The following is a 16,555-nucleotide window of genomic DNA, read 5'->3' as shown; positions in this document are numbered from 1 at the left end:
GATTAATTCGAATTATTTATTTTAGTAGTAATTTACATTTTGTATAGTGAAATAATTAAAATTCACTCGTATATAATGTTCTTTTGCAGCGTTTAAAATGAATCGCTTATTTTTTGTAAACAAAACAATAAAAATATCGAAGAAAAATGGCGGGGATTCGAATAACCTACTTTTTGTTACGGCGCGCGACATTCTGGGAGTGTGGTTGCGTGCGTAAACGAAAATGTTCTTTTTTTGAAATTGATACAGATACTACGCATTGAGCAATAAGAATGTGGCTGTATGTTGAAACTCTTTGCGCATGAAGGGATAAAAAAAAACAGAGGAGTGTTGTTATGAAATTCAGTACAACATTACAACACTCTTTTGGGTGATGTAATGGTTATTAGAACATTGGGTGTTTTAATGTTGGCAATAAGCTAACTGTTTCAGAATCTTTAATAGAGGATTTAAAGCATGGGTGTAGATAATAGTTATTTATGCAACTGTTGTGTAATAAGGGGTATTAAAACACGAATGTGGGTTTATGATAATAGTATCACATGAGTGTTTTAATACCTAATTATCAACAGTTGCATACAAGACTTTATCTACACCCATAATATGAATCCTCTATAAAAGATTCTGAAACAGTTAGCTTATTGCTAACAGTAAAAAGCCTGTCCGAGTAACCACTGACCATTACATCATTCAACAATTTAACTCTATAAATAATTTATTCCCGTTGGAAATGTTACTTAAAGTAAATTTTTCTAGAAGTTAAACAGTTGTTAACTACCAAAATTTTCTCAAACTACCGCTTCATCGTAAGTGAAAAAAAATGTTTAAATAATGGTCGTAAAAAATTTTCGCTTCGTAGAGCCTTTCTTACATACATACTTAACAAGATCGCGCATAAAAGTTAAAAAAGAAATTTATACTTTGTCTATAATAATTTTTTTGTTTGATAACCCTCACTTTTGGAGCGCTTGCACGGAATGCTAGAGGTCGCGGGTTCGAGTCACGCATCGTTCATAAAATTTTGTTTTCAGTTTTATTTGTGAAACAATTTCATTACATCAACAGTGAGCATATTATTGACAAATTCATCAAAACACAGTATTTTATTTATTATGTACAAACCACGTCTATCGGGTCAGCTAATACAGTAATAAATAATTAAACATCCAGGTAAAGAGTCAACAGTGCTCATCCACGAGGCTACTATGGAAGACGAGCTCGCCGACGAGGCTCGCATCAAGATGCACTCCACCACGTCGCAGGCGATCGAGATCGGGCGAGCGATGAACGCGCGGTATACCGTCCTGACGCACTTCAGTCAGCGGTATTCGAAGCTGCCCCGGCTTAACGCGCAAATACTGCACGACAACAAGAGTGTTGGCATTGCCTTCGACAATATGCAGGTAAGACATTATACCATTGCCTCCCAATGGTTTTGCACCTTTGCACCAGATGCCGGCTGGATTATGGATACCACAACTGCCGTGAAGCAGTAATGTGTAAGCATAAATTAGCATAAATTAGCATAAATAAATGATTATTATTATAAAGCATTATAATAGACTCTTATTAATAAATTATATCATTATGGAGTACGAGGAGTCTCGCTGAAACTATTAGAATCATATTTACAACGAAGAATCCAATCCACTTCGTTAATGTAAATGGAAAGCAATCCTCTGGTTCCTTGGTCTCAATGGGCGTACCTCAAGGCTCAATACTGGGACCTTTCCTGTTTCTGGTATATATTAACGATCTGCCATTTTTTATAAATAACAAGTATCATATAGTCTTGTTTGCAGATGATACATCTTTATTATTTAGAATCTCCTCAGCAAGATCAGTGTGATGAAATAAACAATGCTTTATGAGGAGTATCAAAATGGTTCAATATGAATAATTTATTATTGAATAAACATAAAACAAAATGTTTGAAATTTACGTTGCCAAATGTAAGGCAAGTACGTACAAATGTAAATATTAATGACACTGAATTGAAAATTGATGATAATGCAGTATTTTTAGGTATAACATTAGATTCCAAACTTCAGTGGGGGCCTCATTTACACAATTTAACTAGTAAATTGAGCTCAGCAGCCTTTGCTGTAAAAATAATACGAGAACTTACTGACATGCATATAGCAAGAATTGTCTATTTAAGCTATTTTCATAGCGTTGTGTCGTATGGAATTATACTGTGCAGCGGATGTAAATAATATCTTCATACTTCAAAAAAGAGCTGTACGTGCCATATACCAAATGAGCCCAAGAGAATCTCTAAGGGAAAAATTCAAATATATTCATATTATGACCATGTACCGTCAATATATTTATAGCAATCTCCTGCACGTACATAAACATTATAATTTATACAGTAAAATAAGCGACAAACATAATCTGTACACTAGAAATAACTACAAGCTAATAGTGCCCCCTACTAGGCTCTGTAAAATAAACAATTCTTTTGCATGCGATGGTATTAAATTTTACGATAAATTACCAAAAAGTATATCTGGATTTTCAATAAATAAATTTAAATATTTTATTAAACGCAGACTTATGTCGAAGGCTTATTACAGTATTGAAGATTACGTAAACGATAATTTAATATGTAATTGAACAGAACTATAGTTGTTTTTTTATGGATTTTATGGTTTAGACTTGTATTGTTTTACTGGATTGTACATATAAAAATATGTATATGTTTAAACTTTTGTGTAATTAATATGTATGTCTCTGAATTGTAATTTTTGGGATTGACGTTGACGAGCAATCTTTTGATTTTATGTCAATAAAATATTTTTGACTTTTTGACTTTGAATACAACATTCGAGAGTGCCTTTTTTACTCGGAGGTATTGCAGTCTTTGGCCCTTGGTCAAAACATTCTAGGGAAAAGTCAAGTCAACGCAAACTACACCTTCGCACGACACGCCACAAGTTAGTATATCATCCTCACCATCTGGATGTGTGGCGGTCCTCCACAGTGCGGTTTTCAAGGAGCTTTCTTCCACGTACTACAAAGCTGTGGAATGAGCTTCCTTGTGCGGTGTTTCAGGGACGATACGACAAGGGTACCTTCAAAAAAGCGCGTACACCTTCCTTAAAGGCCGGCAACGCTCCTGTGATTCCTCTGGTGTTGCAAGAGATTGTGGGCGGCGGTGATCACTTAACAACAGGTGACCCGTACGCTCGTTTGTCCTCCTATTCCATAAAAAAAAAACTTGCGCTGCTTTTTCATAAATATATAATTCCAGATAACGATGAGCGACTTGGATCTGCTGCCTCTGATGTACGCGCCCCTTCAGCTGATGTTCGCCGAACACTGCGTGGAGCTGGAACTGAAGGCGGCTCACCGTGCTCGCACCAGGGTCAAGGCAGCAGCCTCTCTCTCGTGTGCCGGCACCGTGCGGAACTATACCACGGACTGTGCGCGGTCAGGAGACGAGCACCGAGCCGACCCCCCACTTGATAACGGCACGCCGCCCTCCACAGGTGACAGGTAGCTTAGTCTGAACATGCAGCACGCTATGATGGCCGTTTCAATATTTGTACGCTCACGCGCACTGGGGCAATATTTTTATTTCATTGAAAATAACAAAGTGTTGTTTCGAACTCACTGACTGACTGACTCCCCGCGTGATAAAATTTATCCAGTTTAAACTCTGCTTTATCGATTCTATATAATATACCAAGGCGCACTAACGGCCATTCCCAATATTCAGTCTATCTCCGGTTGTGGCCTACTTGAGATAAAAAATCGTAGCTATTGTTGACTTTTTTGACCCAGTAAACTTATCGACGGTAGCTCATCTTATGCGTACTCGCTGTCTGTCAATGGGACGAGGTATAGCTTACCAGCGATAGAAGTTTGTATGGAAATTGTAATTCACGCGTCCCAATATAAGGCGATAAGAATGACTTATCGGGTATATTACGACAGCTTCAGATTATTGACAGCAGAAGATAGTAATTTATCTCTATCTGAAGATAGTATATTGGGAACGGCCGTTAGTGTTTCTGATACTTCGTTCTCAATAAAATTTATATCAAGATTCAAGTCAATTCAATTTCATCTTAGCCGATAAACAAATATTTTATCAATTTGAGGCAATATGTCATCAAACTACATTTTTTAATAAAATTCTTAAATTTTACTAGCCTACATATTATACAATATTATGTAGTAAATAATATGATTATTTTTAAGTCATAACAGCCATCACAGAGTGTCGTTGGTATTGTATAGTAAGTGTTAATAATTGTTGTGATAAAGACAAATTTAATATAGAATATTTTTGACGGGAGACCGATGAAACAGGCTGTTCACTTGAGCTAAATACCACTACACTATTGTTATTGTGAATATTTAAAGTAAAACGTGCTAAATTAACATCTTAGAGTCATTAGTGGTAAATTTGCTTAAAATACTGTCACTTTGCTACTTGCCTTCAGTTTTGTTCTCAGAGTACATCGTTTATACAATGTGTTTAACACGAACCAATTTCGGAATATAAATTGTGAAGCGGCCAAATATTCGGCCAAAGTGTAACAATGCCGTTTGGTGATCGATAAAACAAGTGAGGTGTAATCCCTGTAGCGAAACTTTTAGCAACGGCGGTGGCATTATACTATCGTCACTATTCAGTGATGGACTATTACTACACATACAGGAACTCGTTATAACTAAGAAATAAATTTATTACTTTCTTTCTTCGTGACTTGTGGAGGAGTTAAATTAAATTTGTAACCAAAATTTATGAACGATGCGGGACTCGAACCCGCGACCTCTCGTCTTCCGTCCTAGCGCTCTTCTAACTGAGCCGACCGTTCGAGTGACGTATGGTTCATAAATCTTGGTATGTCTTGTTCAACTCTCAGGTTGTGGCTCCATCTACAGGATCTACTTAACAGTATTGATAACCTGCTCGACCCCAATAATTGCATTTTGCTAATGCTAAAGTCAAATTTCTCACTTCTGGGATTAATTAACTTAAATTTGTAACCAAAGTGTATGAACGATTCGGGGCCCGAAACCGCGATCTCTCAGGTTCCGTCTGAGCGTTGAATGAGTGATATCACTTTAAAAATAACAAATTGTTGTGGTGGAGTCTTAAACGGATTGTCTAAGAATCCGTTTAAGACTCTTCTCAGAAATACCCTTTTCCCTGATAAAGATCCCGCCAGTGTCGACTAGCCAGAACATCTTTGCGGCGTTCAACGATCCGTTGGCGTCTGCAAACACGTGTGTGATGATAGCACTTGGCTGTTGCTCGTGCCGTCTCCTCCGTCCCTCCGTTCGAAATAAGACGGCTTGAGGTGTTCGCACCCTTTGATATCAGCCTTCATTACTGTTGGCGGCAAGTTCAACTTCACCAGCCACCGGCTAGATTATCGGTACCACAACAGCGCCTATTTCTGCCGTGAAGCAGTAATGTTTAAATACTGTGTTTCGGTCTGAAGGGCGCCGGAGCTATTGAAATTCTGGGCAAATGAGACTTAACATCTGGTGTCAAGGTGACGAGCGCAATTGTAGTGGTGCTCAGAATTTTTGGAGTTTTCAAGAATCCTGAGGGCACTGCATTGTAATGGGCAGGGCGTATCAATTACCATCAGCTGAACGTCCTGCTCGTCTCGTCCCTTTTTTCATAAAAAAAAAGAACGGTATATTTCTCGTACTTCTTGCTCACATCTTGTTGCTATTCTCCAGTGACTCTCGGATATTGAAGGTGACCCGGTTAGACCTAGTCGTTGTATTTTTATGGAATAGGAGGACAAACGAGCGTACGGGTCACCTGGTGTTAAGTGATCACCGCTACCCACATTCTCTTGCAAAACCAGAGGAATCACAAGAGCGTTGCCGGCCTTTAAGGAAGGTGTACGCGCTTTTTTTGAAGGTACCCATGTCGTATCGTCCCGGAAACACCGCATAAGGAAGCTCATTCCACAGCTTCGTAGTACGTGGAAGAAAGCTCCTTGAAAACCGCACTGTGGAGGACCGCCAGACATCCAGATGGTGGGGATGATATCCTAACTTGTGGCGTGTCGTGCGAAGGTGAAATTTGTAACTAGTATAAGAGATGGTCTCTATGTGTAATGCTTCTCTTGGGTGCTTCGTATGTGTAAAGTGTAAAAATGCCGATTGGGAATCGATAAAACAAACAAACTAATGAAATAAGTACCCTGCACCTGTAATACACCAACACTAACTGTTAATTTAAAATGTCGGAACTACATGATCCTGAAAAATTTTTGTCAAGTATTGTATAATATTTTCTTACCATATCATTCATGTCATCATAAATAAGCAGTTCCTCAAACCATGGTACTTCATTCAATGCTTTGGTGATTAGTGAGTCTTGTGGAAATTAAACCGATTAATTACATTTTGTGTAGATACCATTTAAGGTAACCAATGATATTATAGTATTAAGAGGTAGATGTCACTAGCGCGCCGAAAGTCAATCGCCTAAATGGAGTCAATTGGTTCCTTTGGTCATAGTCGCTCTCTCGATACGAAAACGGTACACACGCGTTTGTTGTGGATAGAATTGCTTACAATTCGATATAGGTACAACATTAAAATGCCGTCTTGTGTTATGGGAAGATGCACTAATTACGAAAGTAAAAAAAATTCATAGAATCACATACCACAGTTAAGAAATCATGAATTATAACATTCTATTTGATTTCATTATTTATCTTACAAAATAAATATGTCGCCATGACAACGCCGGTCGCCGCCAAGCCGATCATAGATTAACGAAAAGAAATGACAAAATATTGATGCTGTCATTCTACCTCGATCATTTTAGGAAATGATATAAAAAGTCGTTGTTGCAGTGAATATAATACGAAATGTAATAATTTTTAATAAACAAGTGCGTATATAGGTAGCTGAACTATCAAACTACTGAAACAAGTTTTAGGGTAGGTAGCGGATGGAGACAGTGAGTGCTATTTGTTTACGTAGAAGTTTTTTCAGTAACATTGTCCCTTTCAGTATACCCTTGCTAACTGCAGAAGAATCAATGGATCATTTTCTTCTTCTCCCATTACCTTATTGTAATAAACCCTCAACAAAAAGAAATTCATAAATAATATAAGATATAAAAAATAATAATTGTAATCTTAAAACTTAAAACGTCGTTAGTAAAATTGTAAAAATACCCTTACTGTAGATACCTTTCGGATTTGTTTTGGTGTCTGTATGTTTTTTATTATTTTATCTATAAATAATTGATATCATCAATGTAGCTATATATTATAATCAATATTATTTTTATTTTTATAAAATCAATGACACATTATCTGCCTTATTTCAATGCAGTTTTACTACTTTATAGCTTTAACTACATGAACTCATTAATGAATCGTAATTTAGGCATAAATCACGGTGTACGGTAAAAAGTCATATCTGATGAATTAACTGTATTTTTTCTATACAAATACGAAGCAATTAGCAAATTAAATTTATCCTTTTTCGCTTGCGATAATTGCATTTACTATCTTTCTTTGACGTGTAATCGTAATGTAGTGTGCTATTGCAATGTTAAATTATTCATGTGTGCGTTAGTGTATCATTTTCAGACACCAAATGTTGTCTACGTTACCTATTTATACTTTTAAATGTCATGGGTGGTAACATGATAATTATTTCTAGAGGCGGATGATAGGCTTCCACATTTCAAATAGGTTGATGACACTCTGTGAGGGTAATTAATATTATGCTTTGTAATTAATGTTAAACAGCTGATAGGGATATATAGCCCTTCGAATTTAAATTCTGCCAAGTAACATCAGTTGACGTAGAACGCTTCTTTTCATCTTACAAATAAGTATATTTCAACAACAACTAATTGCCGATTGAGTTTTTATTTTAATTGAGACTAGATTATGTGAGGTCTGTCTGCGTGTTCTACCGCCTATATCAAAAGGCATTTATTTTCTCAAAATTGATTTCTTTAGAATTCTTTTTGATGTCATTTAAATTGTAACTGTATATTGTATAAAATGTACTTATTATAAGTTCTTTTTCATGTTTAATATAAGCATTTTAATTCTTATGTTTCCAAAGAGATTCACAATATCAATAGTGTGACAGGAATCCATGATTCCGACAAAATAATTGCTCTATATTTTAATTGAATTTGTTTTTACAGTGCCTTTTGTATATTTTGTCGTTGTTAGATATATCGAAACGATGTTTGTGTTATTTATGTACATATATAATAAAGTCATTACATAAAATAGCTTGTATTTATTGTCTAGTCATAGTTCCCTTACCGTACTGATCTAGTAGCTGCTAGATGTAAATAAGTATATTTAGTTAGTTGTTACATACTAATAATCAAGTCAGGTTGCGAAGAATTTATTAAAATGCCATAAAAAAAAAAGTAGACACCGGATTATATGCAAATGCATATTTAGTACCTTTTCAGCGGTATTTGCATATTTAAGAGAAAAAAAAATATGCATAGTTACGCTCGATCTCGCTCATCGTTCGATGCTTTTCATAGTAAGTTCAAACATTGCACCCAAATTTAAATTCTGCCCAGTTACATACTGATGTTACTGGGCAGAATTTAAATTTGTTTAGACGTAGAACACTTCTTTTCGGCTTACAAAAATTTATTAAGCGATCGTAGACACAATTTGTCTACAGAACATGTCATCACATCTACTGTCTATAGAACAGTACTTAGTAGTTTAAAAATATGTTTTAAAAGTAAATCTTAAATTTCATCATCCTGTAAGAGTTTTTTTCACAAATACGATTGTCAGTACAAGCCTTTATAAAAAAAAATATTGAAAAATATGACTAGTTTTCCTGTTTAATTGTTTGCATATTTTGGCACTTTTAATGGATTTTCGTGCACATTTTAGCTATTTTACTTGCATATTTTGGGCATTTTTTTGTAGAATATAATCCGGTCTCTACATATAAGTATATTTCAAGCAAAAGACAGTTATACAATACATCGCTACAGCGAAGAACGACAGAAGCGTCCCCAGCTTTAAAATAATTTAAAGTGCATTATTATTTACCATGTTTCAATCAAATAGGAGTTTATTACTTAGAACAAAAACTTTCGCATACACTGATATCTTTGTAATATCAACCGATCTTGATCGTTTTAGTATACCGAAAACTTCCACATCAACCGAGCTTGATCGTTTTAGTATACTGAAAACTTCCACATCAATCGATCTTTATCGTTTTAGTATACCATAAATGAATTAGAAACCCTTAGTTCTTAACCCTGAAGGCGTTTATTAGTGCGGAAGGGTTCAGCTGAGTCTCACCCAATCTCAAGTTGGGGGGAGTGGGGCCTCGGCAAATAACACTTTTTTTTTGTTTTGATGCAATAAACTGGCTTAAATAACACTGTAAAAGAATAATGCTTATTGTGTAATATGAACTATTTTTTTATTAAAAATACGCACTTGGAAACATCTCATGTGAGATAAGGGATGGGGAAAGGGGGTCGAGGATAATCATCTCACCATGAGGAGAGGGAGGGTCAAAAAATTTCCATTACCACCTCACGTAATTAACTAATTGCCAATTGAGTTTTTATTTTAACTGAGACTAGATTATGTGGGGGTCCGTCTGCGTGTTCTACCACATATATCAAAAGGCATTTATTTTCTCAAAATTGATTTCTTTAGAATTATTTTTGATGTCATTTCACCTATACCACCGCTTCGGAAAGAAATGGCGCTCTGATCATTATATTGGGGACTTACTGTTCAGAGCAATTATTCAGATGAATACCAGCAGTCGCACTTAAAAACGGGACCTCTTTAGATTTTTGTGTCTTGCACATCCACTTTGTGGAATCATCAACCGACTGCTGTTTTCCTGAACCGATACGACTTAGGGACTTCAAGTTTAGAACATAGTCTCACCCAAAAGGCCGGTAACGCATCTCTTGACCTCTGGTATTGCGGATGTCACCAGGCTCACACATCTTACGCCTTGCAGAAGATTCACCATCCTTCTTTTTTTAATAGTCTCACCCAAAAGGCCGGTAACGCATCTCTTGACCTCTGGTATTGCGGATGTCACCAGGCTCACACATCTTACGCCTTGCAGAAGATTCACCATCCTTCTTTTTTTAATTAAATCATCGTGTTATTCATTAATCAAGTTGATCCGTAGATCTTTATTACTTCTCTCCTGCAGTTTTTTAGTAAATTTGCGCCTGCTCCAATTTTAATAGAAATAATAAGTTTATTTTCAGAGGTAACTTACAAAAGAGAACCTAAAGTTCGAAGAGCAATGTCGTTGTCAACTCCTAAAGCAAAATACAGAGAAAGCAATGCTTCGAGTGAGTATATAATGTTATAAAATATTCGGACTAATGAACTTCGAAGTTATCAAACTAATTACTTCAAAATTTGGCATACTTGCTCAAAATCATGTCACAATAATACTTATCTACCTCTAACTAAAATTTGCGCGGACAACCAAGTAGATTGTCCATCAGCAACTTGCTTTTTTCAACACTCAAAGTAGTTACTGCTGAGAAACTGGCAAACGAAAGGTCTTCAATCTCATTCACTCGCCGCCCCACACATAGATACTGTTTCTCTTTCCCTCCATAGCTTTTTTCGCCGAATTCGTTATAAGTGGAACAAACATAAAACGTTTCGTCAAATTGTATGGCCATTAGTTTTGACTTTATTAAAGTTGTTAAGATTTGCAATAAATTAATAGGATATATAATTTTTGATAGTGCTACGACAAGAGTCCAAGGGTATGTCCATTAACGGCGTAGTGAAGCCCGGATTCCGCAGCAAATCTTCATCACCTGCGAAGCTGTCTGAAAACTCTGCAAACAGTTAGTTACCTAATACTTCTAATTATTTTCATGAGTATTCATCTTTATTATTTCTTCCATAATACTGGAACGTCGAGTTCGCGAAAATTCAATAGGTACTTACTGGCGTAAAGGAACTTTGACCTTGACATACCTGCTGTTTCTGTAAACAGTTGTTTACAAAAACGCGTTTTTCTTGTTACTATCTATACTCTGTTCGACTTGATTCTAGAATGATTATTACCGGTGTATATATAAGACCGTGCATTATTCATTGATTCATTCAGTAACTGAGCGTGAGCGATAAGGTAAACAGTCTGAGCGATAACTTTTCAAGCTATACTAGAGGATTACCTATATTACTGACTGCTTCGGCGTAAAAAAAATACTGGCTTTTACCTAACCTTTTTTTATGGAATAGCAGGACAAACGAGCGTACGGGTCACCTGGTGTTAAGTGATCTTCGCCGCCCACATTCTCTTGCAACACCAGAGGAATCACAAGAGCGTTGCCGGCCTTTAAGGAAGGCGTACGCGCTTTTTTTGAAGGAACCCATGTCGTATCGTCCCGCAAAAGGAAGCTCATTCCACAGCTTTGTAGTACGAGGAAGAAAGCTCCTTGAAAACCGCACTGTGGAGGACCGCCACACATCCAGATGGTGGGGATGATATCCTAACTTGTGGCGTGTCGTGCGAAGGTGGATTTTTTTTTTTATGGAATAGGAGGACAAACGAGCGTACGGGCTACCTGGTGTTAAGTGATCACCGCCGCCCACACTCTCCTGCAACACCAGAGGAATCACAAGAGCGTTGCCGGCCTTTAAGGAAGGTGTACGCGCTTTTCTTGAAGGTACCCATGTCGTATCGTCCCGGAAACACCGCACAAGGAAGCTCATTCCACAGCTTCGTGGTACGAGGAAGAAAGCTCCTTGAAAACCGCACTGTGGAGGACCGCCACACATCCAGATGGTGGGGATGATATCGTAACTTGTGGCGTGTCGTGCGAAGGTGAAATTCGGCGGCAGGAATCAGGTTAAACAGCTTCGGAACACTCCCCGTGATAAATGCGGTAGAAGACACACAATGAAGCGACTTCTCTACGCAACGCCAATTGATCAAGCCGTTCACAGAGTACTGGGTCCCCGACAATTCGAGCTGCTCTGCGTTGCACGCGGTCAAATGGATCGAGCTGATACTGGGGTGCGCCAGACCAGAGATGACAGCAATACTCCATGTGTGGCCGGACCTGCGCTTTGTAGAGCGCTAGAATGTGGGCCGGCTTGAAGTATTGCCGTGCTCTATTTATGACGCCCAGTTTCTTCGAAGCCAGTTTGGCTTTGCCCTCCAGATGGCCACGGAATTGGCAATCGCTCCAGATTTCGAGACCCAGTATTCCGATAAGGGAAGTGTTGTCGAAGAGCGGTGATGGAAAAATGGCAAATGGGGTATTTTAAGTGGTAAACGCGCAAACCCATATCGCAACCTTCTCGAGAGAGGACTCGATAGAAGACACAACTTTCTCATCGCACTGGTCGACGATTTCCCGAGAGAGACCTGCATGGCCCGTGTATACGGCATCACCAGTGCTATCGTCTGCATAGCAATGTATGTTGGAGGTGTCCAACATATCATTCCCCCTTGCTTTCAATAGCCGCCGCCCATCTATGTGTTAGGTATACCAGAAGATCGCCAGTGGACCGACCATGGCGAAAGCCGTACTGCCGGTCGTTGATCAACTGGTGACCCTCAAGGTATACCAAGAACTGGCGGTTAATTATGCTCTCCATGATTTTGGAGAGTAGGGAGGTAATAGCAATAGGCGTGTAGTTTGCCGGATTCGAACTGTCTCCTTTTTTTTGGATCGGATGGACAAGGGCTGACTTCCATGAGTCAGGGACTACGCCTTTTGAATAAGAGTGCCGGAATAAACGCGTTAGCACCGGCGTCAACTCAGGGGCACACGTTCTAAGCACGATTGGAGATCCATCCAGCCCGCTCGACTTCCTGACGTCTAACGAAAACAGAGCTCGCAGAACAGTTTTCTGTCTGAACTGTACTTCAGGCATGGAGCTCTGACACCGCGGGATGGTTGGCGGTGTTTTTCCGTTGTCGTCAAGAGTCGGGTTGGAGGCAAAAAGAGTGCACAGGAGATCGGCTTTCTCTTTTGCCGTATGGGCCGGGGTGTCATTCCTCATGTGCAACGGCGGCATGGACGGCTGGTTAAAGTTACCAAGAGCAGCTTTCGACAACGACCAGAACTTGCGTGTTCCGGTCGGATAGCTGGAATGCTGCTCGCCAATTTTGACGACGTGCTTCGATTTCACACGGGCGATTTGCCCTTTAAAAAATCTGGAGACACGGTTATATTTCTTCTTCAGAACTTTGCAGTTCGGATCCTTTGAGCACAGCGCCGCTAGCCAAGTTCGATACGCCTGTTTTATGCAGTCAGATGCTGCTTTAACTGACGTATCGAACCAGGGCTGTGATCTGCCACCGATCGGTACTACAGAGCTTGGTATAAAAATATCCATGCCCTGCAGTATCACATCGGCTACTGCAACAGTGCTGGCACTAGGATCATCCGAAGGGAAACAAACCCTGCCCCAAGGGTAGGATGCAAAAAAGGAACGCATCCTATCCCAATCTGCTGACTTGTAGTGCCAAACGCGGCGGGTCGCTGGTGGTCTGCGACGTTGGCGTCGGATAGGCACTACACTCCTGACCAGGCAATGGTCGGACGTTCCGAGAGGGGCGTCGACAGAGACCTGGTAACTATCGGGATGTGTAGTCAGCAGAAGATCTAATAAGGACGGCATGTAGCTATCCACATCCGGGAACCGCGTTGGCTACTCAACCAATTGGGACAGACCATACGCCAATGCAAAACTATGCACAGATCGCCCTGCGTAGTCTGTAGTACGTGATCCAAGCCATTCCGCATTGTGCCCGTTGAAATCACCCAAGACTACGATTTCAGCGGAGGGGATCTGAGTAAGCACGTCATCAAATGCCGCTTGAACGCAGCCCATGAGGTGATCCGTTGCAGTAGTGATAAGTGATAATACATTGTATGCAACTTATGTAGGCACAATGTTTTCGGTTTGGCTCCAGAGCAACAGTCATCTGATAATAAGTGACTGCCGCCCGTACTCTCAAAATACATCACATGTGTAGTCGGTACGCTCATGGGGTACAATTTCTTTTAGGACCGCTAAAATCATATTGACACTTTACTATGCGAAACATGCAGGTTTTGCCATGCCGGCTTAAGGCTTAGCGCTGCGAAACGAAAAGTATACTTATAATATTTTTGAATTCATTAATTTCGCATGTTATTTATTCACCCCAACGGTAAAGTACTGTTGTTATAAGTTAATCTGTGTACCTATGTGAAGATTTATCTGTTTTAAAGCTGACGCAAAAGGTCGAGGTTTTTAAAATCGTATGTTGCTATATTGACATTCTTCATTTTATTATTAGGTACCCGAAGCAATAGTGTATCACATTCTCCAAACAGGAATGTTGACCTCAAAGCACGTAAGTTGACCGTTTTGGTTTCATAAGTCATTACCACAGAGTAGGTAAGTATATTTTATACAGAGATCCGTCTATGCTGGCCAATCGATAATATTTCTTTTTAACCGACTTCAATCAAAGGAGGAGGTTATCAATCCGTCGAAGCAATACACCATCAGTAGATATAACATGGTTTACGAACAAAAAAACATCACAAAACTTTTAACATTTAATTAGAAAAATGAGTTAAAGAGCGTGGGGTAAGTACGGGGAGAGGATAATTTTCCCATTCTTTAGGTCACAGGGGACATGTTAAAGGGCTGTTGATTGCGCTCATGTAATTTTTATTATTAATTTAGTATGACTTGTTAATATATTACCTAACCATTTTAAATTATCGCTCAGGTTTTTTTTAAAAGTTGTATATTATATAAGAAGTAGAAGCCAAGAATTTATGAGTGGCGGTTTCGCTAATGTTTTCCAAAAAAATTCAACAACAATCAATGTTAACGTTATCGGCGTTCATGCCAAGATTGAAGGCGTCGATATATCCACCTTTATAATTTAATAGTAGTAAATGACACAATTCACTATGTATTGTCACCTGATGATCAGTCATAATCGCCATCCGTCATCAGGAATCACAGGCGTGGCTGGCTTCAAGTGGATTTACGAGCTTTTTTGGTAGATGCTCCTCGTATCGTTATGTTTGCAGATTAATTATTCATATATGAACTACTCTAAAAGCAATTGGTTTGATGCAATTACAATAAGTCTAAAGTAATTCAGTGTGCTTTGATCGACTCCTAGTACTCGGATAAACTAATTTATGATTTGATCACTGAAATTAGCCAATAATTATATTCTAGAAGTGACCAGTAAGCGGGAAACGTCACCAACTTCAAAAATATCCAAAGACAAGTGTAAAGCCGCTTTGACTCCAGTACAACAACACGTAGTCGACAGTAAGTCCTTAGAATGTCATCATTTGTTACATTATGCGGCCCTGGGTTCAAGTCATTTTCAGATTTTGGGAGTTGATTGACTAGACCAGGGGTGCTCAAGCTTGAACTGCTGGCGATCTACCTCAAAATTGTTAGACTACTATCGATCGGCTCTGAGAGGCTTCAAGTATGTGTGATGAAGCATTGTTGTCTAGGTAGAGTGTCACGATGACATAGATATTAGTTTTACGCAAAATATGCATTTTTTTAGTCAAGGTAAGTGTAGGTCTGTTCTTAAATGTCAATGAAAAAACTCATAATTATTATTCAAAATTGCGAGTTTAATGGTTCTTACAAAACAAACGCGTTCTAAAGTTCTAAGCTTAACTAAATAGTGACTTTGGATGTGGAAGCGTGACACTGCATGTCCTGAGCATAATTTTCATAAGATGGTACGTAATTACCGATTTTAGTTTATTATACCGGATTTTTTTCTCGAGATCGACGGTTTGAGCACCCCTGGACTCTAGTCGAACGACCTTTAAATTTATCACGTGTCTATAGGTTACGTCACGATGTTCTCATAATATAATATAATATTATTATTAATAAAGGTAAGTTTATTTATGGACGTACTGGGTATTTCTACTTTAGTAAAATATAGAGTTGTAGAGTTCGTATTACTTTAAATGTGTTGTTTTTCGCAATTTAATAAAAAGTTGTCTTAAATCATTATATCAAGGTACTGATTTTAGCGTAATATAATTAATAAATTGATGTAAAATAAGTTTTAGTAAAGCCCTTGGTGGTTGTGAATTTTGGCCTATCATAAAACAGGAGCTAAAGTGTGAGTACCTATCTATGTAAGAAATAAATGTGTGAGTGTGGCGACATCCGTTCTCTCTGAATAGCGACAACATGCTATCTCCACTGCTTTTCTTAATATGTAAATTAATTCAAAATACTAAGACTCGTTGGTATCTGAGTTTTGAGATCGAACCAGCACCTGATAAGAGCCAGAGGCTCTTGCTCCGGTTCAGTCATTACAACCTCAATATCTGTGTCCTAGCTCTGAAATGTAGATAACTTTATAATAATATCTGATGGGTCCGTCGGTGGAGAGGTAAGTATGATAGGATTCATGGTGTCGTTTATGGGATAGGTAATGATGAATTTATCACCGATGTTCATACACTAAACCACCAGAGGAATCACGCAAGCGCTGCCGTTGTATGAGACCGGCGGGCGTCTTGATTTAAAGGTCAACCCAT

At 38.5% G+C, this 16,555-nt stretch overlaps 1 protein-coding gene across 19 annotated transcripts in view; it reads left to right on the top strand.

Moving 5' to 3' along the window:
* LOC126969465 (ribonuclease Z, mitochondrial) overlaps window positions 1–16,555 on the top strand; it is a 52,557-nt gene that overhangs the window by 17,215 nt on the left and 18,787 nt on the right. For 16 of the 19 annotated variants that reach the window (XR_007730400.1, XR_007730401.1, XR_007730403.1 and 13 more), the window contains 6 exons: window positions 1,171–1,403; window positions 3,257–3,494; window positions 10,247–10,333; window positions 10,742–10,846; window positions 14,305–14,361; window positions 15,210–15,305. Coding sequence is in view for 15 of the 19 variants with exons in the window: in XM_050814903.1 (XP_050670860.1) it covers window positions 1,171–1,403; window positions 3,257–3,494; window positions 10,247–10,333; window positions 10,742–10,846; window positions 14,305–14,361; window positions 15,210–15,305 (816 nt within the window). In the remaining 4 variants the exon portion in view is untranslated. The remainder of the gene's footprint in view (window positions 1–1,170; window positions 1,404–3,256; window positions 3,495–10,246; window positions 10,334–10,741; window positions 10,847–14,304; window positions 14,362–15,209; window positions 15,306–16,555) is intronic. The other 3 variants (XM_050814895.1, XM_050814900.1, XM_050814902.1) reach the window with 3 other exon arrangements.

The sequence above is a fragment of the Leptidea sinapis genome, chromosome 18 (assembly GCF_905404315.1).
Source record: "Leptidea sinapis chromosome 18, ilLepSina1.1, whole genome shotgun sequence".
NCBI classification, from domain to species: Eukaryota; Metazoa; Arthropoda; class Insecta; order Lepidoptera; family Pieridae; genus Leptidea; species Leptidea sinapis.
Note: the sequence above shows the minus strand (reverse complement) of the source record. Positions and strands in the feature narration are given on the sequence as shown.